The sequence below is a fragment of the Salminus brasiliensis genome, chromosome 5, assembly GCF_030463535.1.
Source record: "Salminus brasiliensis chromosome 5, fSalBra1.hap2, whole genome shotgun sequence".
Lineage (NCBI taxonomy): Eukaryota > Metazoa > Chordata > Actinopteri > Characiformes > Bryconidae > Salminus > Salminus brasiliensis.
In genome coordinates, this window is record NC_132882.1 from 42,483,174 (window position 1) to 42,509,294 (window position 26,121).

A 26,121-nucleotide genomic window follows, 5' to 3' on the forward strand; every position below is an offset into this window, starting at 1 on the left:
GGCGATTGGCACTAGACGACCTAGACCTTAGTTAACACAGTTCTGTGGGTTCTTAATATGAAAATGTCTCTAATTTGCTTTGGTCAAAATACCACGACACCCTTTTCACTTTGTCTAAACAACCCTGTTTAGAACATCTGATAGAAGTGCCTGTTCCTGTTAAATAATAACCAGCCACTGCAGACCCCAACCTCCACCTTTTCATTACTCTTATACTCTTAGCTACACAAATTTTGCAGTAGCTAGCTGACGTTTACTCCACCTTGAGTTCACATCTTCCACTCATACTTACAGCAGTAGTCTACTGCACCTGCCTTTCTGCCCTTAGGGTTTCACCTACTGTAGCAGCTGTTAAGCATGGTTGTGGTAGCCTCATGCTCTGTGGGTGTTTTTTTACCACTGTTTTACCATCATCAACATTGCATAGTCAAACTCGTCTAAAACCTGCCATTTCACACCAAACCCACTCTGAATGACATCTTAGCCACTACATGTCCTCCATTTCTGAAAGTATCCAAGAAGTCAGCAGGCTAGGGAACAGATTACAAGGCCCTTGCAAGGCGCACAAGCTACTGATCTAACAGAATTATAACTGCTTGCATGTGCTAATGCTATCGCTCAGTCACATTCTATTAGCCGAAGTGCCGACTGAATTTGCCTGATTAGAAAGCGGGGGTAAGTACATTAGCCCGTAGAGTTGAACAGATTAAATACACACTGGATGAGGCCATCGAAGAGCCATTACTAATAGCTGTCATCCTGACCCCCAAACACTCAACCATACACACAGAGTAAGTAATGAATGTCCAGTGATAGTAATTTAACATATTTTCGGCTGGTGGGCTTTGATCAGAAAAAAGGCTATTAAATTAATTACATTTCAAATTAATTACATCTCACACACATGTGGCTGAACTGTGGATGTAACCCTGGGTTATTCGCTGCCACAGCCGGGGTGTGAAGGCACTGTGGCAGTGCTTTAATGACACCCCTGCCAAGCAACGTTTTTAACCGTGAAGAACATGAAGGCATGATTCATCAGCTCTGTGTGTGTGGAGGTCAGAAAGCTGGCATGGCCTGCCATACCTCAGGTGCTACTGGCCCTGGGTTCATTGACGTATGCACCGGGGGGTGCCTGGACCATTTGAAGAGCCCTCGTCTGGAAAACTGCCTTTCCTTTGCCTTGTAAATGCGAATACTGAAAGGCTCACAGCAGACCATGCACTTCCCGGTCCATACCGTCCATATATGGAAAACAAGCAGCCTACTGCAATTTAGCCCCGCCCACTAAGTGTAGTTCTCAGGAATGTAATGAAAAGTATAAGGTACAAAAAAAAAAAAAAAAGGAAATGGGTCCTATAAGCAACCTGTCCACTGCTAAATAAAAGGAAAATGATTTCATTAATAAATATAATTAAATTCAATTAATTAAATCAAAATAAATAATTTGTCCAATTAGAGTTTGATGGGACAACTGACATTTAAGAACCTCTGATCTGAATACCGTGTTCAAAATGGTCATCTAACTCAGCTACCACCTGGGATACAGATGCAACCAGGTAGCATCCACCTTGAATACCATAACAACCACCCAGCAACACACTTGCAACCATCTACTAGTTGCAGTGCCCTACAAATCACCTCACAGCCATCTAGGATAACTAAGCAACTCACTAGAAACTAGCAAGCAACATCCTAGCACTCTGTAAAGATCCCATAGCAATCGGTTAACGAAACCACAGCGTCCACCTGGGATACCATTGCAACGCCTGGCAAAAACTCTAGTCTAGAAACCACCTAGGACACCATAGCAACATCCTAGAAAAGGCCTGGAACACCATAGCAACCACATAGCAACATGTTGGCCCCACAGTCAATGCAGCAATGTAGCATAACTGTTGTGGATGAGCTGAACACTTCCTTTGTAGTACTTTTAGCTCTTTTGGCTGGAGTTCAGGGCTTTATCTGAAAACAGGCGGCATGTTGAGCGTTACGAGAACACCAGTGGCCTCCTCATTTATCAGCTCTCTGGTAATTCCCTGGTAACTTGCTCCCCAGACGCTACTTGTATACACTCGTCAGACCCTTCAGCCTTGCCGTGTTTGTATGCGTTTGCGAGCGTGAAGAATGAACAGGGTGACAGGGACAGGAAGGAGCTGGAGACTGACCTGAGTGAGCCAGACGTTGGTGGTCATGATCTGCTCTCTCTCGTGCTGCTCACAAACACAAAGAGAAGAGAGAAGGTACATACAAGAGTCAGTGTAGTCAAACTACTAGCCAGTAACTACCCATCTAGTTCAGTACATGTGCTTGTTTACTCGGCCTTGTCACTTCCCTGATGCCAGCTTAAGAGTTAGTAGTTAGCAGCATTCTCCTCCAAGTGTGTTGAGCTGTCCAGTGATGCTAAATTAGCAGCAGTTTGAAAGGATGCGGCCTCCCAGCCTGGTGGGACTGTGTAGAGCTGCGGTCACACTAGGCCTCTCTCCGTGATTTAAAAAGGAGTTGTATACAGTTGTATACTAAAACTCAATGAGCCGCACTGTGCTGCAGCGAGTGGGTAATTTGTCGCTAAGTTAGCTCTTCAGCCGAGCGGAGCTGAACACATTAATCGACTGCTAGTACCCTCCTGAAACAGCCAGCTCCAGACCAGCTTCTCTGGTAACTGCTTTTTTAAAATGGACTAAGCTGGTCTTTGATGGGGTTGTCAAGGGGGGTGTAAAGCTGGTCTCCCAGGTGAAAAAAACAAGCTAAGGTAAGCTAGCTAGAAGGTTAACCAGCCCTTGTAAACCATCATTGTGTGTGTTGCATTTGATTTTGGTCATGCTTTTAGTCATAGCGGTCATAACCATGGCCATGGCATAACCACACTAGTCCGCCAACCTAACCAGCATCACCTCAAGCTGGTTGACCAGCTTGGTCTTGATGGTCATGGTCATGGTCTTGATGGTCATGCTAGTTGACTAACTGAGTCATAATGTTTGGCCAGCTTAAGGATGCTGGTCAAGCAGCTTGGTCATGATGATCGATCAGTGTGGTCATGCTGATAGACAAGCCTGGTCATGATGGTTGACCAGTTTGGCCTTCTTGGTCGTGGTCACAGTCTTGATGGTCATGCTGGTCAACCAGCTTGGTCTTGATGTCCATGGTCATCATCTTGATGGTCATGATGGTTGACCAGCTTAAGGATGCTGGTCAAGCAGCTTGGTCATGCTGGTTGTCCACCGTCTTGGTCTTGACGGTGATGCTGGTTAGGTTGGCGGACTAGTGTGGTTATGCCGGCCGACCAGCTTGGTCTTGATGGTCATGCTGGTAGACAAGTCTGGTCATGATCTTCGACCAGCTTGACCTTCATGGTCATGGTCTTGATGGTCATGATGATTGACCAGCTTGAAGATGCTGGTCAAGCAGCTTGGTCATGCTAATCGTCCATCTTTGTCTTCATGGTGGTTAAGCTTGTAGACAAGCCTGGTCATGATGGTCAACCAGCTTTGCCTTGATGTTCATGCTAGTTGACCAGCTTACTCATGATGGTTGATTAGTGTGGTCTTGCTGGTTGTATTGCTTGATCAGGTTAATTAAGGATAAAGACGAACCATCAAGCATAAACAAAAACAACATACCCTATGCTGGTCAAGAGCTGGTCAACCAGCTTAAGCTGGTCAAGAGCTGTTTTTGTTCAGCAGGGCACCCATGGATGTCTGACTGAGCAGAAAATAAAGGGAAAACCTTTGTAGATGAATTTGAGAGCTCGATCCATTACCCTGATTGAATACTTTTACAGCATACTTCAGTGCTGGTGTGCAGTTAGTGGAATGCCACAATCCCGGCCATTCATCTATCCCAACTTGTATAGATTATGGACTTATTCTGCAGGCAGACTTGAGCTCTGCCCCCTGGAGATCAACATTACAGGACATTCGCAGTTACAGGACATTACAGGATGTTTGCAGTGCGCTAAAGGCACAGGGGATGCTGTATAGTGGGGGAATAAGCCATGCGTTCAGTGAGCAGGAGGAATATAGGAGCTGCACAGTGCCAGTGGGAATAAAGCTGTGGAGAGAAGCCACAGAGGAACACAGCTCTATTATACTACTCTTTTTTTCCCCCACAACTCCCTCTTCAGAGCTCGCTTATATCTGTATACAGGCCCCACATAAGCATGTTAGCTGAGAAACCTTATCTGCAATGAAGCCACCTCAAAACCTGAAGCATCTGCTGTAACGTCTTGGTGATTGACGGCACTTGTGAGGCGAGGACCAACAGCATATGGGCGTATGATGTTTTGGCTCATTGCCGTACATAGTACTGAAGGGTGGAGGCCTGGGTGAGGCTATTTAAGTGGTAAATGTAAACTGTAACTCACCACACTGATGAGCTGGGCCAGTGACACCATTAGCTGCACCGTGACCAGCTCTGAGCCATTGGTTGCAGGCCGGATCAGTTTGTTGTAGTGGGCGGGGTTTAGGAGATGCTCCACCAGGCGTTCCTCTGTGTCAGCCCCTCGGCTACCTAGCGGAGAAAAATGAAACATGGCCTAGTTATATCAATCAAGTCAACTCAGAGGGTAGAACGCCAAACACACAGCAATGTCGGCCTACATCTACAGAAAGTACATCTACAGTTCCCCTCGAGAGCCTCCACTGTAACAAGAGTCCATGGGCTGTATGAGTGAGAGCGAGAGGCTACAATTATAGAGCAGCTGACCACTATGGACAAAAGTGTTGGGACACCCGCTCTTTCATTGTTTCTTCCGAAATCAAGGGTACTAACCATCACCTATCTCTAAGAAGAAGCTTTCTACTAGATTTCGGAGAAGCATTGCTGTGAGAATTTGATTGGGTTCAGCAACAAGACCATAAGTGAGGTCAGCATGCTGGATGATCACCACCCCAACTCATCCCAAAAGTATTGGATGAGGCACAATCCATCATACCCCTTTAGCCCATTAGGCAGCATGGTGCCAATAGGTCCATGGTTGTCTCCTGCAGAGAGTCCTATTCTGTTGGCAGTACTTCTCTACACAGGGACTAGACAAGCTGTGTGTGTGTGTGTGCATTTGCACATCTGTGTCAGCAATGGGTTCAACTCAAAGTGCCTCAATGCATTCGTTAGAAGGGGTGTCCACAAATACTTGGACATGTAGTATATCTCTGTATGTTACCGAGACTTCAGCACCATGGACAGCAGTGTCCCGTGATTCAGCACCACGTTCAGCTCCGTTCTGCCTTTCAGACCACTGGAGCCCACCTGATTACACTGACAATCAGAGCTGGATTCACAAAAAAATAAATGTTTTTGTCTTAACGTCAGACTTAAAGACTCCCTAGAATGGAAAACTGTATAAAACGTAAAAATAATGAGAGTTCAGTTTATGGAAGTGACAAACCGTGAAGCTCAAACGCTGTCGTTCCTCCTTCAGAAGAACATCCAGCAGAACCAGAACTGAGCCAATTCCAAAAACCTCAAAACTCTTACATAACAGTTCTGACTTGTTATATTTACACCTCCAAAATTTACCTAAACCCTGCCCACTGGTGAATGGCTTTCAAGGCTAAATGCAACGGCTACAGATAATGATAATGGATGTAATAAGCCTAAAAGCCAACACTAGGCTGATCAGAGAATGGAGAACAGCTAGATGTAAATAAGCTGTGTTCTGATTGGCTGCCCTGTACATTTACATTTATGGCATTTAGCAGAAACTCTTATCCAGAGCGACATACAAGGTTATTCATATCACATATGAGGTGGGCCAATGTAGTGTTAGGGGTCTGGCCCAAGGACTCTTATTGGTGTAGCGCAGCATAGTCACCCAGACCAGGAATCGAACCCTGGTCTCCCACATGGTGCTGTAACTCAGTGGGAGGTAGGGCTGTTATCTGTTGCACCACAACAACCACACCTATAAGCTACTATAAGCTGGACAGCTTTGTTTTTTTGTTATTTGGGAATAACAACTCTTAACGCTTTCACACTACAAGGCTTATTACCAATATGGTGTATTATTTAGTAGCTACAGGGACTTCTGTATAAACTAGTGGGGCTAATCTCCGGTTATAGAGGACCCATCGGTGGTCCATAGGCTTTTTTTTAAGGAGTTAACCCCTTTAGTCCAATTTTTGTCTATAAGACTACTATAAATGATATGACTACTTTCGTTATTTGAGGCTGAGCAGTTGAAGCATAGGCCCAAAGCTAGCCCTCTATGACCTTTTCAGAGATCTCTTTTTGCCCTTGATGAAAGGAGTATTTGTGGTAATATTCAAAGGAGTATTTGATGCTGAATCCCCACCCAATCTCCACTCTAACTTTAGAGCTAGCTCTATTTTGGGAGACGTGTTGTTCTGTCTAGGACGCATTCAAGCAGCTGCCACTTCTGCCTGTCCCATCAGCCTTTAAAGCATTCCTCCTTTGGTCGATAAATAGCAGCTCCCTGAAGAGCTGGAAAAGCTGAATACAAGGAAGAAAAAAAAACAAAAACATCTACGTGTTTCTTCTGCCATGATGTGTTTGGCCTGCCTTTACTGTTTACTAAGTACTAAGTGAACACACACACACACTCACACTAGTGAACTAGGGGCAGTGAGTACACACACTCACCCAGAGCGGTGGGCAGCCAACTCCAGCGCCCGGGGAGCAGAGAGGGTAAAGGGCCTTGCTCAAGGGCCCAACAGTGGCAGCTTGCCGAGCCCAGGAATCGAACCCACAACTGTGTTATCAATAGCCTGGCGCTCTAACCGCTGAGCCACCACTGCCCCATATGTTGGATGTTGGATGATCATCACCCCACCTCATCCCTGAGGGGGCTTTATACGTCTTCAGCCTAGCCAATGCATGGTGCCAACAGGTTCATGGTTATCTGTTTCAGAGGGTCCTATTCTATTGGCAGCACTTCTGAACAGGGACTAGACCAGCTATGTGTTTGCATTTGTACATCTGTGTGTCAGCAATGGGGGCAGCATAAAGTAGCTGAATCCATTCACATTCATTAGAAGAGGCCTCCACAAACACTTGGGCATACAGCGTATCTCTGTATGTATTACAGACACTTCAGCACCACGGACAGCAGCAGGGTAAGGTCTTAGACCCTAAACAGCTTGTTAGGGCTATGGCTTGTTTACACGTCGTGACTAGGAAAGGTCAGGTGATGGAAATTTCAGAGCTTTAGAAATACTCAGACTTCTCAACCATCAAATCCCAACAATCAGCAGCCATGGGCTCCTCTAAGCAGGTGCCGAACACTTTGAGCATTAAGCGAAATTGACGTCAACAGCGCAGGAGCGGACTATAAGTCTGAAGGAAGATCAGGTCGTTTCCTCAGTTCGTAATGTGATTAAGACATGGCAGCTCACAGCAACTGTGGAGGCCAACATGGGCGGTGCGGATCTTCAGCAAACTGCGGCTAGCGTTGTTCTTTCTGGAGAGCACGGCTTTCTCCTGATGGTGGACCTGTAGACAAGGCTAAATTTTTGTTTGATTTGTTGGATTTGGTTCTCCTCATCTACTTTTAGGACTTGTCTGATGGTCACATCGTTCAAGCACTACTGAAGATGCTGAAGAGGAAAGCAGAATGAGCTTCTACAGCATGATAATGACCCTAAACACACCTCAAAATCCACAATGGACTCCCTCAAGAGCCGCAAGCTGAAGGTTTTGCCATGGCCCTCACAGAATCCCCCGACCTAAACATCTCTGAACATCTGTGGATAGACCTCAAAAGAGCAGAGCAGCAAACGACTCAAGACTCTCAGAGGGACAGAGTTGGACATCCTCTGCTCCCAAAACAAGGCCTGAAAGACCACAAGCTGTAATACTCTACTAAGCACTGACCATGCAAAGTGTCCAAACTTTTCCAGGCCACTGTGCTGTATCCTGTACCCCCATTCCTCTCCTCTCACTCATCAATCTCTCTCTCTCGTCCCACCATCTCTCACTCCATGTTCAGTGGGCAGGAATGATGGCTTTACACAGCAGATCAATGAAGACGCTAATCATGCACCATAAATTCTACCCCCTCTACCGCTGCTGTCATCCGCTGCCTCTCTCTCTCTATCCCTCTCTCTGTGATAGCACCCTGTCTATCCCTGCCTATTACTGGTACGAGCTTTACAAGTTTACTCGACATGCACACTCTGCATTATGACCAACCAGGATACCTAACCGTGACCCTAAATCTAACCCTAATCCTAGTCCTAATTCTAATCCTAAGGTAAAGTGGTTTTGGAGGGACTACGAGTGGCTTTGCCATCAGCAGCTGGAGCCTCAGAGAGCACAATTGGCCATGCTCTCTCTCTGTCTCTCTGGGTGGGTAGATCCCGATGTCTCCTCTCATCACTCCCACTGTGATGCTGGCTGTTGATGTATCAGAGCTGGGGAGCCAACGCTTTCCTCAGAGGCAGCTGATGGCTGCCTAGTGATGCTGCAAGCCGTGGCTCACTTTACATGTATCGGAGAAGGCCTGTGCTTGTTTGTTCTCACCCTCCTAGTGTCAGGTGCTTTGCAGGTGATTGAGGGAGTCGCTACGACAGCAGACATTGGAAACGTCTGGGCTGTGAGGTGCAGTCACTTCGGCAGCCGGTGTGGGAAGCATCCAGGCCGCGGTGTAGAGTCACTCTGCCAACAGCCTTCGGAAACATCCAAGCCACAGTGCAAAACTGCCATGTAGAGAGGTGAGGTGATTCTCTAAGAGGTGATTCAGTGAATCATTACCTCTCAAATTTCACCACAATTCCTTTCTGTTTGATTCTTTAGGAAATGATTAAGTGAATCAAGAAATCAGTGAATCTGCAATATCATTTCATTTAACATGACTCAGTGAATCAAGAAATTTCATCACAATTCCTTTCAATTTGATCATTTAAGAAATGATTCAATGACTCAAGAATCTCAAGCGTTCCAAGCGTTCCAACTGTATTGAATCACAACTCGAATTTCACCACAATTCGAGTTGAGGTGATTCTAAAAGAGATGATTCAGTGAGTCGATACCTCTCAAATTTCACCACAATTCCTTTCAGTTTGATTCTTTAGGAAATGATTCAGTGAACCAAGAAATCTCAATCAGTACTACGAGATCATTTCATTTAACACGATTCAGTGAATTACTTTCTGAATTTCACCACAATTTGAGCTGCTGTGAATTTTTAAAGTGATGATTTCAATTAGATTATTTAAGAAATGATTCAGTGACTCTCAATCGTTCCAAGCGTTCCAAATTTCAACTGTATTGAATCACAACTCGAATTTCACCACAATTCTAGTTGAGGTGATTCTAAAAGAGATGATTCAATAAGTCGTTACTACGATTCCATTTCATGTAACAAGTTTCAGTGAATTACATCTCGAATTTCACCACAATTTAAGATGCAGTGATTCTTTAAGTGATGATTCAGTGAATCACAAAATCTTAATCAACGATATTTTAAGCATTAAGCATGTACAACAATATACGACAATATTTTATTGAATTATTACTTCTCGGATTTCCACACAATTCGAGTTGAGGTGATGATTCTTTAAGAGTTGATTCATTCCGTGGCCTTTTTGGTCATGGTAATAATATTATCCCATTCCTGGCCTCTGTTTTTCTCTCTCTTTGTCCCTTTCTTTTTTTCCGCATGTTTCCCTCCTGCTTCCATTTTTCATCCCTCCCCCTGTTTCTCCCTCCTCCTCCTCCTGGAGAGTGTGTTGTGTTGTCCTTCAGAGCAGGATTGTATTGAGAAAAGGAAGCATTTTAATAAATCAACATGTTTCCTCTGCCCGTCTCTGCTCTGGTCCCGTCTCTGCTGCTGGGCTATATAAAGCCGGGCAGATCCGTGCTAAGTGCCTGGAATGTTTCCCTGTGCCTCTGCCCAGCTAAGGGCCGTTTCTCCTCTGTGCATATTGTAAACTTAATGTGACCTGATGAATATTTCAGTATTGTGCACGTCCCACCCCCCACCCACGCCGGCCCCCCTTTTAGTAGCATGCTCATTAGAAGATGCACAAACATGAAATGCTCACAGAAACACCCGCGTCCATCAACCCACACAAGCCCAGCAGATTCAGTGCATCACAAAGTTCGGAACTGCCGCCACAACCTCAAACACTGCTGTTCCTCCTTCCAGTCCAACAGAACCGGAACAGAGCTGGGAAACGAGGCAGTTCCCAAAACCACAAAATGATTCAGTTCATTACGGGATTTCTCACCAAATGTCACCATGATGAGATTCAATTTGGCTGGTTTGACTCAAGTGATTCAATAAACCATATAATCTTCATTAAATAGATTCTTTAAAAAAAAAATGATTCAAGTGCAATACGTGTTCCCCCATTTCACCAGAATGTGATTCAATTTGATTCTTTATTCAATTTTTGATTCTTTAAATGAATTCAGTGAATCAGAAAAAAAATCAAGTTCAACCATCATTTGATTTTGTTTGATTACTTTTCAAATGATTCAATAAATTATAGGATTTCCCAAACATCACCATGATAAGATTCAATTTGATTCTTCAATGAATGATTCAGTGCAACAATAAATCAAATGATTTAATGTGTAATGAACTCTCACATTTTACAGTCGTTTGACTCAGTTACGTTACTGTATGAAAATGATTCAGTGCGCCACAAAATCTTAGGTTTAAATTGATTCTTTAAAAAATTATTAAATAAAACAGAAAATCTCAAATTTGACCAAGAGTTGATTGGACTTGATTCAGTTCTTTATGAAAGTATACAAAGCTTTCTATATATGAATTCTCCGATTTCACCATGATGTGATTCAAATGGATTCCTTATGAATCGATTCAGTGCATCAGAAAAAATAAACTTTTCATTTCATTTCTTTAAATTCACTATTAAATGTATTAAATAATAATGAATTATCAATTCTTTCCAAAGGTTGGACTCTTTAAAAACTTCTCTTTAAAAACAAAAAAAATGTGTACAAAAATGATTCAATGCAACGAATTTTCTGAAAAATCACCATGATGAGATTCTGATTCTTCAAGGAATGATTCAGTGCAACAGAAGCTCTCAAATTGGCCCACGACTCAAATTCTTCGATCCTTCGAAAAATTATTTAGAGCGTTATACGTTTTCACATTTCACCGTGACATGATTCAATTTGATTCCTTACGAAGTGATTCATTGCATCGCAGCTCAAATTTCACCAGGACTCGGTTCAGTTCATTCGTATACAAAATGAGTCACATCCTGAGCTCCTACAATTCACCACTGCTCGATTCGATTAGGTACTGCTGGAATGCAGACATTAAGAACAATGGATCAGAGGAGCTTGAGGACTTCTGAATACGACCGTTATTGAATATTATTATAATCGCTTCTCAAAACGAATCACCTCATTCAGATAGACGCAGTTTTTACAATCTATTAAAAGATGAGGTGCTGGAAGATTATTGGCTGCCCGGCAGGATGTGTGAGTAAGCAGATCTGTACAAAAAAAAATTTAATAAATAAAAGAAAGAAGAAATCTAATGCATCTGAGTCCCGGCTCTCAGATATAAAACAAGTCTGCTCCATCCGGGATGCTGCATGTTTGAGCTATATTTACTCCTGCTGTCCTCACAGAAAAAGAGAGAGAGAGAGAGATAGTGCAGTGCACATGCGTTTGTGTGTATGTGTGTGTGTGTGTGTGTGTGTGTGTGTATTAAGCTTTAAACAGGACAGAAACACACACAGACACACACACATACAGTGTACGTGGGGGAAGTGAAAGCAGCTGAGAAGGAAAAATGGAGGCAGAGGGGAAGACTGTGACTCACTGTGGAGCATTTAGAGGCGGGAGAAGATGAGGAGGACGAGGCCCTGGCTCTTCAGGAAGATGGATAGGGCTCATGATGATGTAAATAATGATAGTAATACAATGATATGTACAGATATGTGCACGGTTGCCACCTGTCCCGTCTTTTAATTGGCACCTAAATGTTGCGTCCCATGTTGAACCAATTTTCCAAGAATTCCGATTTGATTCTTTAAGAAATGATTCACTGTGTCCAAGAATTCCGATTTGATACTTTAAGAAATGATTCACTGTGTCAAAGAATTATGATTTGATACTTTAAGAAATGATTCACTGTGTCAAAGAATTACAATTTGATTCTTTAAGAAATGATTCACTGTCACAGAATTACAAAATTCTTTAAGAAATAATTCACTGTCATAGAATTCCGATTTGATTCTTTAAGAAATGATTCACTGTGTCCAAGAATTCCGATTTGATACTTTAAGAAATGATTCACTGTGTCCAAGAATTCCGATTTGATACTTTAAGAAATGATTCAGTGTCATAGAATTACGATTTGATTCCTTAAGAAATGATTCACTGTGTCACAGAATTCCGATTTGATTCTTTAAGAAATGATTCACTGTGTCCAAGAATTCCGATTTGATACTTTAAGAAATGATTCACTGTGTCCAAGAATTCCGATTTGATACTTTTAGAAATGATTCACTGTGTCAAAGAATTACGATTTGATTCTTTAAGAAATGATTCACTGTGTCACAGAATTACAATTTGATTCTTTAAGAAATGATTCACTGTGTCAAAGAATTACGATTTGATTCTTTAAGAAATGATTCACTGTGTCATAGAATTAAGATTTGAGTCTTTAAGAAATGATTCACTGTGTCATAGAATTAAGATTTGATTCTTTAAGAAATGATTCACTGTGTCAAAGAATTAAGATTTGATTCTTTAAGAAATGATTCACTGTGTCCAAGAATTATGATTTGATACTTTAAGAAATGATTCACTGTGTCAAAGAATTACGATTTGATTCTTTAAGAAATGATTCACTGTGTCCAAGAATTCCGATTTGATACTTTAAGAAATGATTCAGTGTCATAGAATTACGATTTGATTCTTTAAGAAATGATTCACTGTGTCACAGAATTACGATTTGATTCTTTAAGAAATGATTCACTGTGTCAAAGAATTACGATTTGATTCTTTAAGAAATGATTCACTGTCATAGAATTAAGATTTGATTCTTTAAGAAATGATTCACTGTGTCAAAGAATTACGATTTGATTCTTTAAGAAATGATTCACTGTGTCCAAGAATTACGATTTGATACTTTAAGAAATGATTCACTGTGTCAAATAATTCCGATTTGATTCTTTAAGAAATGATTCACTTTGTCACAGAATTACGATTTGATTCTTTAAGAAATGATTCACTGTGTCACAGAATTACAATTTGATTCTTTAAGAAATGATTCACTGTGTCACAGAATTACGATTTGATTCTTTAAGAAATTATTGTATGACACATTTAAAGACACATTTAAATTCTCCATGATTCGATTCAGCTGAAGACAATCAGGGAAGTTTTTTGGGTTCTTCTCGGTTGTCTGAGGAGATCTTTATTGAGGTCTCCACCCCTAAATTATGCAAAAATGTTGGAATGGAAAATCAGTGGAATTCCCAAAAGATTCCCTAAATAAACTCTGCGAGGCCTGTATGGTTTCTGACACTGTATCCATAAACATGAGCATACTTCGCACGGCTCGCGCTATGCTAATGTACTATAGTCCATGTTTATAGTTACACTGATTGTCAGAAACCACATAAGCAAGTCTATTAAAGCCTACTGCACAACCCCATAAAGCAAGTGTGTGAACCAGGTATACACTTGCTAATCATGCTAATCAGACGGCCAAAACCTTTCATTAGTCCTGGTAGAAGCAAACTCAGGCCTATCAAGCCATACCTGATTTCTGCTCATTAATTAATTACTACTAATGTTGTTCAGTAAAGAAAAGCAGTGGGGACCAATTAGCACAGACTTGATATCTTTAGCCTCCTATTAGCAGAGTTTCTGGAAGACGTACTCCGTTAAGCACCTCAGCATTAGCGCTAAATAATGGCCATTGGCTTGTGCCTACAGTGATTAACAGAATCCCATTAATGCTCACAGTGGAAGTGTGGTCAGAGTGAACACACAAGCAGCACCGGGCAGCGCTGACCCGATCACTCATCTGGCCCACTGCTGAAATGTTAATGTTACGGGGGGGTGATTCAAACACCTGCACGCTTCCTTTCCTCCATAAAATGATTTCTTCCTGCTTAAATGTGCTATAAAAGGTTTGAGATCAATAGCACTTTGGGCAGGCTTTATTTCTCACCGTCTCCTGAGCCTGCTCCTATCTGGCTACGGACTCGCCGGCCTATATGCGCTGCAGGGGGGTGGGGGAAAGCGTCCTCATTCGGGAAAACACTGGCCATGCCAGAACTGGCAGTGGCAGAGATCATTTTGCAAAACTCGTCTGGGCTCGTTTGGGCCTGTCTTGGTTTGGCGCGTCCGTTATTCTGCAGTGCAGTAAGAAGGGGACCAGGAACCGGCTGATTAGCTTCATACGGTGGTTCGTATCACAGAAGGCCGTATGCAACTAGTAGGACTTCAAACTAGCGCTACTGGACGACATTGGAGTTATTGGGGTCAGGGTTCCATGTTGTCCCCACAGGGTCAGTGATGGGACCAAGTGGGGTTAAACATGGGCCCTATCTGGGCTGTACACTGCATATCTGGGCATAGACGGGACCCATGTGAGCCTAAGATGGGCTGTAATGATAGGGCCCATTTGGGAAGTCCAGTAAAAACGTATGTACAAACTTACTTAGAGCCCATGCCCACCTGGAACCCACCTAGCCCACGTTCCACCCACATGAGCACGTTGACAGCTCCACACTGCAGACTCTAAACTCCTTTATTTACCTTCTGAGAACGTCCGTACTGCTACGTACGTTAATGGCACCTGAGGACACCAGATGGCGCTCTGAACACCGTGGTTAAAACAAAGACCCGTTACGACAGCGAAGACACACCGACGTGCCCTAAATCAAGCTGTGCGGTGCACAATCTACGGCCCGCCAAAAGGTCGCTAAAAAAAATAGGGCCCTTAGCGTTACCTCCATTAGCCTGTAGCATTAATGCTCCGTTTACATTCTAGTTTTAACGGAGAAGCGACGACTGTCCAGTACGATAAAAACCTACATGTTCAGGAGGAAGCACATGCTAGCCTTCTAGCCAGCAGTGGGAAATGGCTAAACTGAGGGAGGAACTGTGGAAAATCACTACAGCATCATGTGGCCAAAGGTTTGTCCACAAGGTAGCGTGAAAAACGTCTGTAGTAACTGTGAGATGGTTTACGGTGCATCTGTGTACGCATGAAAAAGTCGGGGTGTAACTGGCGGTCAGCTGTAAATCTCCACAAGGCTGCCGGCCTACTAATTCAGCCTGACGATCCTGGGCGAGCGGCGTACCGGAGAGGCTGTAAAATGCTTGATAAGCCTGCATTATTGCAGCTCATTCTGGATGAGAACAAATATGCATAAAGAGGGCTAAATAAGGACACAAGCTGCCGAGCTGTTTCCCCTTCATCTCTCTCGCCCTCTCTCGCCCTCTCGCCCTCTCTTACTCCTCGTCTTTAATCGTTCCTTGACATCTTTGTTGTGGGTCAACTGCCCACCACAGCATTTAAAGCCTTCACTCTTAATCATTAGCAGACAGGGCTCAGGTTATTAGCCGTGACTCGTTTTCTGGAAAGAAGGACTTCTACCGTCTGCTGTCAGTCAAGGCCGTCTACAGACAGCAGGAATGAATAACCAAGCCTGACGGGAAGAAACGTCACCGCTACTCACATTTCTCGTAGCTGGATTAGTCATCCCATCAGTCAATAGTAGAGGTGGGCGAAATGGCAAAATTACAACATCGCCACGCAGATCGTTTATATCATACCCCATGCTGAACGGGCATATGCGCTTTTTGGACAAAAGTATTGGGACGCCTGCTCATTCACTGTTTCTGTTGTTGCAAAAACAAGGGTCTCCTGCTTGCTGTTGGAGAAACTGTCTCTACTGTCCAGGGAAGAAGGCTTTCTGCTAGATTTTGGAGGAGCAGTGCTGTGAGGATCTGATTGCATTCAGCCGCAAGAGTGTTATCAACATCAAGATGTTGGCTGATGATTGGCACTCCACCTCCACCAACTTTCCCAACTCCATCATGACCATCCATCATTCCATCATTTCAGAGAACACAGCAGTTCCACTGCTCCACAGCTCAATGCTGGGGGGCTTTATCCACCTCTAGCCCACGCCTAGCATTAGGCAGCATGGTGCTAATAGGTTCGTTTCTATCTGCTTCAGAGAGTCCTACTCTATTGGAAGTAGTTCTACTCTATTGGGACTAGACAAGCTAAGCAATGGGTGCAGCTTAAAGTAGCTTAATGCATTCGTTAGAAGGGGTGTCCACATTGCGTCCAAGCTGTTAGCTGGGATAGTGTTTGCTAGCATAGAACGACTGATGCTAATTATGCTTTATGCTGGTCTGATGCTGGTGTAGACCTGGTAGGCCAGCATACCAGCATCTCAAAACCCAACACATACTGGTTTATGCTTCTCTGGTTCTAATGTGGTGTGAGTAAAGTGTGTGATGACACTAACCTAGCCTAGCCAGAGGTTCCCGATCTTAGTCCTCAACATCTACCACCCAGGAAAGATGCTCCTGTAGATCTTCATCACCTGGATTCAGCTTCAGCCCTAATCCAACCTAAGCAGTGGAGCTAAGATCTGCAGGGTGGCACATCGCTAAGGCCCGGACCGGGCCTGTGTATGCTAAAGTAGCCTTTCAGCTTCAGCGCAAACGGCGGACACCAGACCTGACTGATCACCTAAAAGAGAAGGTAGGGGAACAGCTGGAGACATTCGATTTCAGTTAAACGGCGATCTGTAGGAAACTTTGGCTTCCACAGAAAGCCTGCAGTACGGGAAGGTGCGGAAACGTCCTTGAGACTCCCTGCAGAGTCGGTATGTGTAAGAGAGTGTGCGAATGAGGGTGTGTGTGTGTGTGAGAGTGTGTGAGTGCACAGAGGTGTGTATAATAGGTGCCAAATATAGAACTGAAGGTGACCTATCCACCCACACCTTCGCTAGCTCTGAGCTTTCTGCTGACCTCCGGTGAACAGCATGTCTGTGTGTGTGTGTGTGTGTGTGTGTGTGTGTGTGTGTGTGTGTGTGTGTGTGTGCGTTTATTAATGTGTGTTGGTTTACATGTGTGTGCATGTGTCCTCTTCATCTCGTAATGCTCCTCTTGAGTCTTTGTTCTTCTCATTGGTCCTCATGCATTTAGGATGCTTCTCAATTGGAAGGTTAGTGGTGGAACGAGCTTCCCCTGGGTGTCCGAATACCCAGACTGAAGACCCTCCTCTTCCTAAAGACTACTTGGGCGAAGAGTACAGTACTATGGTCTCCATATTGACCTTCTAGAGGGATCTTTGAATTTTTAGTCTTGAGTAAACAGTGGAGCACTTTTGTAAGAGCATCTGCTAAATGTCGTAAATGTAAACATTAATGGTTCTTCTTAGTGGTTCCTCCCCATTCGTTTAGGGAGTTATTCCATTTTGAGCCTGGATTCTTCAGTGGTTCTTCCTCATGCTCTGAGGAGGTTTTTCCTGGTGGTTCCTCATGTTCCTCATGAGTATTGGTTCCTTTCAATGCTTCCTCCGAACTCTTAGGGAGTCTCCTTTTAAAGCTGGGTTCTTCAGAGTCCTGATTTCTCATTGCCTCATTGAGAGTTTTTACCTTTCGGCTCTTGTCAGTGGTTCCTCCTCGTGTTCTCAGGAGGTTTTCTCCATTTTCCTTTGGTTCTTCATTCTCTTTTTAGAAGGTTTCTAGAAGTTTTAGGCCTGGTTCCTCCTTGTGCTCTTTGGTAGTTTCTCCTTTAGAGTCTTGGGTTTCTCTTGGTGGTTCCTCCTCATGGGTTTCTTCCATCGAGTCTTGGTTCCTCTCAGTGCTTCCCTTTCTTCCTTTTAGGGAGTTTCTTCTTTTGAGTCGAAGTTTCTCTCCATCTTAAAACGTTTCGTTTATTTTGATGGTTAAAACTCCTGATCTAATGAGCTATGGACCGATTGGATCACCATGACCACACATCAACCGAGGTTCTTGCAGGGACATCACTGAATGGACGTATGTCAGGAAAACGTCCCCCGTCCATGTAGTTCTAGTGTCTGCTATAAAAAGCTCCACATAAAGGACATGGACCTGAATTGAACAGCATGATGTTACACCCTGCAAAGAGAACAGCAGAACTGAGAACAGAGTGTCCTGGACATCGATCGGTGTCCAGCGGACGCAATAAGTCACTCTATAACGGGCCTCGTGCGTTTTTACTGCTCCCTCGAGGCCAAGGCTGAATCCAGCCAAAATCGTCACCAAATCCATCAGCACCTCTTTAGGGAAGTGAGAAACAGACTGGACAGAGATGCTACCGCTAATTATTCTTAAGGAGGGGTCAGAACTGACGGCATGAGAGAGCCTCCTCATTGATCTCAATTTTGGCTGTGAAGGTTCCTCCCCACATTAAATGGTCCATACTCTGTCCTGCAGGTCTCTATTGTCCTGTCTGTGCCCTGACAGCCACTCTGTAATAGGCTCTAGTTAGGGGTAGGGGGTTGAGCAGGTTTTCTGAGGTTAGCTAGATAGACTAAGCCTAAAGTCAAGCCTGTCCAATTTGAGATAAGCTGAGGGACGTTCATGCTGGGCAGTCCTCCATTTTTGGCTTAAGTTATCTGACTAACTAGAAAATTCTATGGGGGTGTCTTGCAACTTAAGCCTGAAGACAAGCCTGTCCAATAGGAGAAGGGCTCATGAACAGTCCTCCTGGACGGTCCTTAACTTTAGACTTAGGGCTAACTGAGAAATGTTTGGAGTTTTTAACAAAGCATGATTTCTCAGTTTAACCAGATAGCTAATTTAAGCCCAAAATCAAGCCTGTCCAATAAGAGAAGAGCTGATTGACAGTCTTTATGGACAGTCCTCAGCCTTGGGCTTAAATTAGCTGGCCCTAGATGCTTGTTTTTGTTTTTTACAAAGTAGGATTTCTAAGTTTAGCCAGATAACTTAAACCTGAAGTCAGTTGAGGGATGATCCCATTGGATAATCCTCAACTGTGGTCTTAAATTAGCTGGCTAACTACATAATCCTAGGGGTTTTTTTTTTTCACAAAGCAGGATTTGTAAGTTTAGCCAGATAACTTAAGACTGTCCAAAAGGGGACGAGGTGCTGGGCATTCTTGATAGATATACCTCAGCTTTGGGCTTACATTAGCTGGCTAACTAAAGTTTTTCTTTACAAAGCAGGATTTCTCAGTTAAGCCTAAAGTCGAGCCTGTCCAATAGGAAAAGAGCTGAGGGACGTTCCTTTTGGACAATCCTCAACTGTGGCCTTAAGTTAGCTGGCTAACCGAGAAATCCTTTGAAGAGTAGTGTTTAACAAAGTAGGATTTCTCAGTTTAGTCAGATAACTTAAGCCTAAAGTCAAGCCTGTCCAACCAGAGAGGAGCAATAGGACCCTGCTTTGTAAATTTACCATGATTACGATTACTTTTCATCACGGAGCCTGCTATCTGCTGTGTAACTAAACCCGAGCTTAATAACATGACCCTGTGTAAACGCAGCATCCAGTGCAACCCTGGGATATCCTTTCAGTTTGCAGAGCTACACTGATCCTCTCCTGTACTCAGTAGGCAGAGACGATGCCAGTTCCAGACGTCTGCCTTCATCTCGAGAATTTGTCACTGGACGCATGTGATGATGCCTGAGATCGTAAGCCTGAAGCACTGCAAACCTGATTACTGCTGAGAGCCACGTTCCATTTTCAAGCACTTCTCAGAGGCCCAGCAGTCAAATGAAAAGGGCGATGTACAGGCCTATCTTTTTTAAATGGGCCATCGATGGAACGGAGAGGAACGGACACACGGAGAGCAACAAAATCAGTGCTTTTCCCATCTATTTTCTCCATTTTGGGAATGAGCCAAGAGAATAAATCACGGGAAGGAAAAAGGTGCCTGTAGTCTGGTAAAGTATTCCTCAGAACATCCATTTCCTGATGGAAATACAACTGCAGCTGCTACACTGTGATACGGTCTAGATCCAGTTGGCACTTAGCTTACTATGCCTAGCCCTAACCTACCTACACAGTCCCTGTGACTAGCTGTGTTGCTCAATGTTCAGTCATCTTCAGAATCCTGTGGCTGTATTGTTAAATACGTCCAATATCGTTTAACAGCACTTACAGTGACGTTTAGCCGATTGACCGCTAGTGCGCTAACTGTGAGCAAATGTCTAAAAACGTAGGCCAGGGCAAACAGCTTTGGGCTTACTAAAGATCCTATGTCCTAGCAATGTCCCAGCCCCAAGCTAATGATCTAACTATGACGTAATGCACTAGCCACAAGCTAGCGACCATGTGCGGCCTTTTTTTGTTGACTAGCATGGTCATACTGGTCACGATAGTTGTCTACCGTGGTCATGTTGGTCACCCAGATTATGCTGATAGACAAGCTCAAAACCATCACAACATACAAACCTATGCTGGTCATGAGCTGAGCTAGTCAACTAGCCTATGCAGCTTGACCAGCTTGGTCACCTTGGTTAAATAGTCTGGTCAAGCTGATTATTCTAGTGAACCAGCTTGGTCATGCGGAATGGTTGACCAGCGTGGTCATGTTGGTCCACCACTTTGGTCATATTGGTTATGCTGGTAGACCAGCTAAACCATTAAAACCTACCTTGTGCTGAGCCAAGCCATGATCTAAGCTAGACATCCATTGTGGTTGACTAGCCTGGTCAAGCTAGCCATACTGTGAGACCAGCATGAGCAGGTCATGGTGATCAATCAACCAGCTTGGTCATACTGGTTGATTAGCTTGGTTAGTCAGGTTAGTCATGCTTGTAGACCAACTAACCCATCAAACCCAAATAAAACCCATGTACTACGCTGGGTAAGAGCTAAGCCAGTCAACCAGCTTGACCAGCTTGGTCTTGCTAGTCATGCGGGTCAACCAGCTTGGTCATACTGGTTGACTAGCTTGGTTAGTCAGGTTAGTCATGCTTGTAGACCAGCTAACCCATCAAACCCAAATAAAACCCATGTACTACGCTGGGTAAGAGCTAAGCCAGTCAACCAGCTTGACCAGCTTGGTCTTACTGGTCATGCGGGTCAACCAGCTTGGTCATACAGGTTGACTAGCTTGGTTAGTCAGGTTAGTCATGCTTGTAGACCAACTAACCCATCAAACCCAAATAAAACCCATGTACTACGCTGGGTAAGAGCTAAGCCAGTCAACCAGCTTGACCAGCTTGGTCTTACTGGCTGACTAGCATGGTCATGCGGGTCAACCAGCTTGGTCATACCAGTTGACTAGCTTGGTTAGTCAGGTTAGTCATGCCAGCTATACCATTAAACCCAAATGAGGCCAGTGAACCTTGGTGAAGCTTGACCAGCTTGACCAGCTTCTTTCAGCCGGGAGGTCAAATTCCTTATGACTGGTTTGTTAGCCGGTCCATAAGCCTACACACACTCACACACACACACACACATACATACATGCTGGTCCTGCTGACTGGTTCGTTTTTTAATGGAAACAGGCCTACAGCATGATATCATTAGCTACTAAACTGTCGACTTGCGCTTTCTGTTCACGCACGAGCGAATCGAACCGACGGCAGGTTACACTGCGTCTCAATCACACGCGGCCTCCGTCCTCCATCTACATCCATCAGCAGTGCCGCCGACTTGATGCCACATAATTAGATCATAGCTGCGGCCAACCCGCTAGCTAATGAGCGCCATAGGTTTGTGTGCGTTTGGTGCCTGGATCCTTATTTGCCCTTAATTAGTCATACGAAGAAGAAAGGGATGAAGGCATGACGGATGTGTGCTGCCAGTCCCCGGACGCCTCTTCGTTCCTGACCTCACCCAATCCCCTCCTCACACCTCCTCCATTCACTCGCTCTTTCACTCCTAGTCAGAGTTTAATTAGCTGAATTAGCCTTCTGGGCTGCGGCTCACAAAGAGAGGAGCTAAGCCGATTTCCACAGATTCACGACGTGTGTGTGTGGGGAAATGTGTGTATGCATATGTGTGTGCGTGTGTTGGGGATGGGTATCACTGACGGAAATTATTAGAAATGGCACGACACCACGTTTGCCTTTTATGGTGCCGGCACAATGCCGAAACCTCCAGTATCGTTTTTGGCTAATTTAGTCGTCGACACACTTCGGGCAAAATGGAAATATGGACACGTGTGTCCATGGCTGGAGCTGTTGTAAACAAGCCGACTTGCTTCCTGCGTCCTGCAAGGTAGCCCTCTAGAGTGAGCTTGAAGAGGAAAATCGCCTTCTGATGATGTATCTTGAAGGTGGGAGGGGCTTCGAACACAACTACAAGTGCTTTGGGGTAGATAATTGAGGGCAGGTTGCTATAATACACCCCCCCCCACACAACACACACACACACAGCCAGATAGCTAACGTTAGTGCTAGGATGCTAAACAGTAGACAACATGTCCAAAAGTTTGTGGACACCCCTAATGAGCAATCTAAATAATAATCTAATTAATAGATAAGCATAATGAAGGCACCATGCCTATGTATAAAGCCCCCCCCCCACCAATCACTGAGCTGTGGAGCAGTGGATCTACTGTGTTCTCTGGAATGATGGACTGTGGGCTCGATCCAATACTTTTAGGATGAGTTAGGGAGTTGAGTTAGGGACAGTGAGGTGGACCGATGATCATCCAACGCCCTCACCTCACTAATGCTCTGGTCGCTGAATGCAATCAAATCCTCACAGCAATGTTGAGCAAAGTATTTAGTAGAAAGCCTCTCCAGCCAACTCCAACAAAAGCAGGACATATTTTAATTACCTTTTTTGATTTTGTATGAAACAAAGAATGAGCAGGTGTCCCAATACTTTTGTCCATTAGTGAATGGTGCTTTGCTAGCAGTCAGGAGAGGGGATTCCCAGTAATTGCCTGTAATGGCTTTGCTCCAGTGGTGTAATATGCATGGGGGGCCACCGTTGCTTAAAGGTAAGCGAAGTGGGCATGAAGCCATAAGGGTTGCTGGTTTGATCCCATATGCACTGATAAGGGATTAGAGAAGTGAGGATGACACCAGAAGGCTAGGTCAGAAGAATGTGGCTGGTTTGAATCCCTTGCTGATGAAAAAAGCCCTTTAGGTGGCCGGTGCACTGAGGTCGCCGATGCCCGTCATTCTGAGTGTGTGTTCCCACCCCTAATTCATCAGTTTTTGTGTTCACTGTTATAGAGATGGGATAAGATGGGATAAGAATGTGGAGGTTGACCGATGTACTGCTGTGCAATGACGATAATACGTGTTTTATAATTATAATAAATATGTTATATGTTAAGGAAGCGCATTTGGGGACTAGAAGGTTGTGGGATTGAGCCCCTATGCACTGATATGGGAGCTGTGGCCTAAATGTTAGAGAAGTGTGCTTGGTCCAAAGGTTTGCTGGTTTGATCCCCTATGCCCTAATATAAAGATAAGAAAAATAGGTTTGCAGGGAGTTCATACCTGTAGGTTTTTAGTTCTATCCCACCATGACTTAAAAAAAACAGAAAACAATAAGCATATAGGTTAAGGAAGTGGGTTGGGACTAGAAGCGTTGCCGGTTTAAGCCCCAATGCACTGATATGAAAGCAGTGGCCTAAATGTTAGAGAAGTGGGCTTAGGAGCAGAAGGTTGTTGGTTTGAGCCCCACATAGAGGATACGAGGGCAGCATTGTCCGAACAGGTTAGAGAAAACAGGTTTTAGGACTAGGAGGTTGCTGGTTTGAGCCCCTATGCCCTGTTTGTTTACCAGTTCCTACTCTAACTGTGTGTTTTGCAGGGAGTCATACCTGTAGGTTTTTAGCTCTATCCCACCATGACTAGGTTTGCAGGGAGTTCATACCTGTAGGTTTTTAGTTCTATCCCACCATGACTTAGAAAAAACAAAAAACAATAGGCATATAGGTTAAGGAAGTGGGTTGGGTCTAAAGTTGCCGTTTTAAGCCCCAATGCACTGATATAAAAGCAGTGGCCTAAATGTTAGAGAAGGGGGCTTAGGAGCAGAAGGTTGTTGGTTTGAGCCCACATAGAGGATACGAGGGCAGCATTGTCCGAAAGGTTAGACAAACAGGTTTTAGGACTAGGAGGTTGCTGGTTGAGCCCCTATGCCCTGTTTGTTTACTGTTTGCTTTGCAGGGAGTTCATCCCAGTAGGTTTTAGCTCTAGTCCACAATGACTTTTTAAAAAAAACAATACGTCATAATGGTACACAGTTAGCGTCATTATTCTGTCTTCCAAATGATTGCAGTTTTCAATGCGGGCGTAAACTAGCTTAGCATCCCACACATTCACCTTCCTGACCAAGTAATTATTCACTGCCCTATTCAATACCAATCAATAACTTTCAGCTAACAGCCCTGATTAACACGCCTGACTAACTGCCAGCGCCTATGTATCTAGATAACCGTCCACACACACTCCTCACACACACACTCCACACACACACATTAGGCGACTGAGGGGTTATAGAGGGGTAACGAGGGGTTCCTAACCGGGTACCACACTGACATAATAAACAGGGCTCAGATAAAGGAGCCGGCTCACCCTCATAATGATCCTGCATTATCATCCAGGCGTGACTGGACTGCACCACACACACACACACACACACACACTCACACACGCTCACACACACTCACACACCTTTAGCCATGGCTTCTCACACACTGACAAACAGCCGTCACTGCGTATGCAATTCACACACCCTCACTGTACATCAAGCGAGGAGAAATCACCACCATCACCACCCCCTTCATCATCATCACCACCACCATCATCATCATCATCATCATCCTCATCACATTAACGCTCCACACTATGCAGCCAAAGCTGGGCACCGTAGGTAGCGTAGATCACCCCGAACCCAGCGAATAACACACACACACACACACTCCCATACACACACACACACACACACACACACACACACACACACCGAGTCAACTTACTCTGCACAATGGCGAGCAGGAGGAGCAGAGCAGCGTCCACGGAGCCATAGCAGCCTGCTTTGGAGGACATCAGTTGGTGAGATGGGCACGAGCGTTTACGGACACACACATGCACGCACACACACACACTTACACACTCACACACTCACACAAACGCGCGCGCGCGGTGTTAGCTTGTTGCTTGTTTGTCCTTCGCCGTAATTGGGTGCGTGACGTCTTCACACGGAGCAGCAGAGCAGAGCGCGCGAGGAAGGAGCTCACGGGGAAGCCAGGTAGAGGTTCTCTGCCCACCCGTATTCCGGAAAGCCCCGCCCCCCTGCGCACGGATTGGCTAGTGCAATCTGAAGCGTGTGTATGTCTCTCTCTCTCTCTCTCTCTCTCTCTCTATATATATATATGCACTATGTGGACAAAAGTATTGGGACACCCGCATCCAGGGAAGAAGGCTTCCTACTAGGTTTTGGAGGGGCATTGCTGTGAGGATTTGATTGCATTAGTGAGGTCAGGATGTTAACTGATCAGCACCCCACCTGATCACCCCAACTCCACCATCCATCCATCATTCCAGAGAACACAGTAGTTCCACTGCTCCACAGCAGCTCAATGCTGGGGGGCTTTAAATATACCTGGCATCCCTGAATGCATGAGTCCCCCCCCCCCCCCCTGCGCTAGGATTGGCTGAGGACAGTAATGGACCATGAGAGCTGGAGCTAACGAGCTGGGCCACTGCTGCACTACTGGACATCTGAACTTTACTCTGAGGAGTCCTCACACCAGCAGATACTCCAGTCCCCCAAACCAGCCTGGCCAATCCCAGCCCAGGGGGGGTGGGCTTCTACCAGCCAGAACCGCCGCAGGAGGCGCGACCTTGTCCAATCCACCGCGTAAGGCTGGGCTTGCCTGAAAACGGGTGTGAACCCGGGTTGGCGCACTAGCAGAGAGAGGAGTGAGAGAGGGGGGGGGGGAGCACGCGGGGGAGGTGGGGGGGGGACTCTAAGTGTGGGGGGTGTTTCTCCTTTTTCCTTCCTCAGGACACCAAGGGTCTCCGTCGCAAGGCCCAACCCGGTAGTGATGGGACCAGGAAGGGAGTCCTATTCTATTGGCAGTACCTCTTCTGGTCTACAGGACTAAAGGCACAGGTGTCAGCAACCGGTCCAACTCAAAGAAGCAGGACGCACTCAGAAGAGGTGTCCACAGACTTTTGGACAGATAGAGTATGTGTAAGGTGGTGATTTGAGACTGAGGTCATGCTGACCA

General features: G+C 44.9%; 1 protein-coding gene across 1 annotated transcript in view; it reads right to left on the bottom strand.

Annotated features, from left to right (window-relative positions):
• chrnb2 (cholinergic receptor, nicotinic, beta 2) overlaps window positions 1–25,134 on the bottom strand; it is a 32,565-nt gene extending 7,431 nt beyond the window's left edge. The window contains exons 1-3 of the mRNA XM_072679040.1: window positions 24,865–25,134; window positions 4,364–4,509; window positions 2,169–2,213 (exon numbers count right to left, since the gene is read on the bottom strand). Of these exons, the coding sequence (XP_072535141.1) occupies window positions 2,169–2,213; window positions 4,364–4,509; window positions 24,865–24,934 (261 nt within the window). The 5' untranslated portion in view covers window positions 24,935–25,134. The remainder of the gene's footprint in view (window positions 1–2,168; window positions 2,214–4,363; window positions 4,510–24,864) is intronic.
• Window positions 25,135–26,121: the final 987 nt, after the last annotated feature.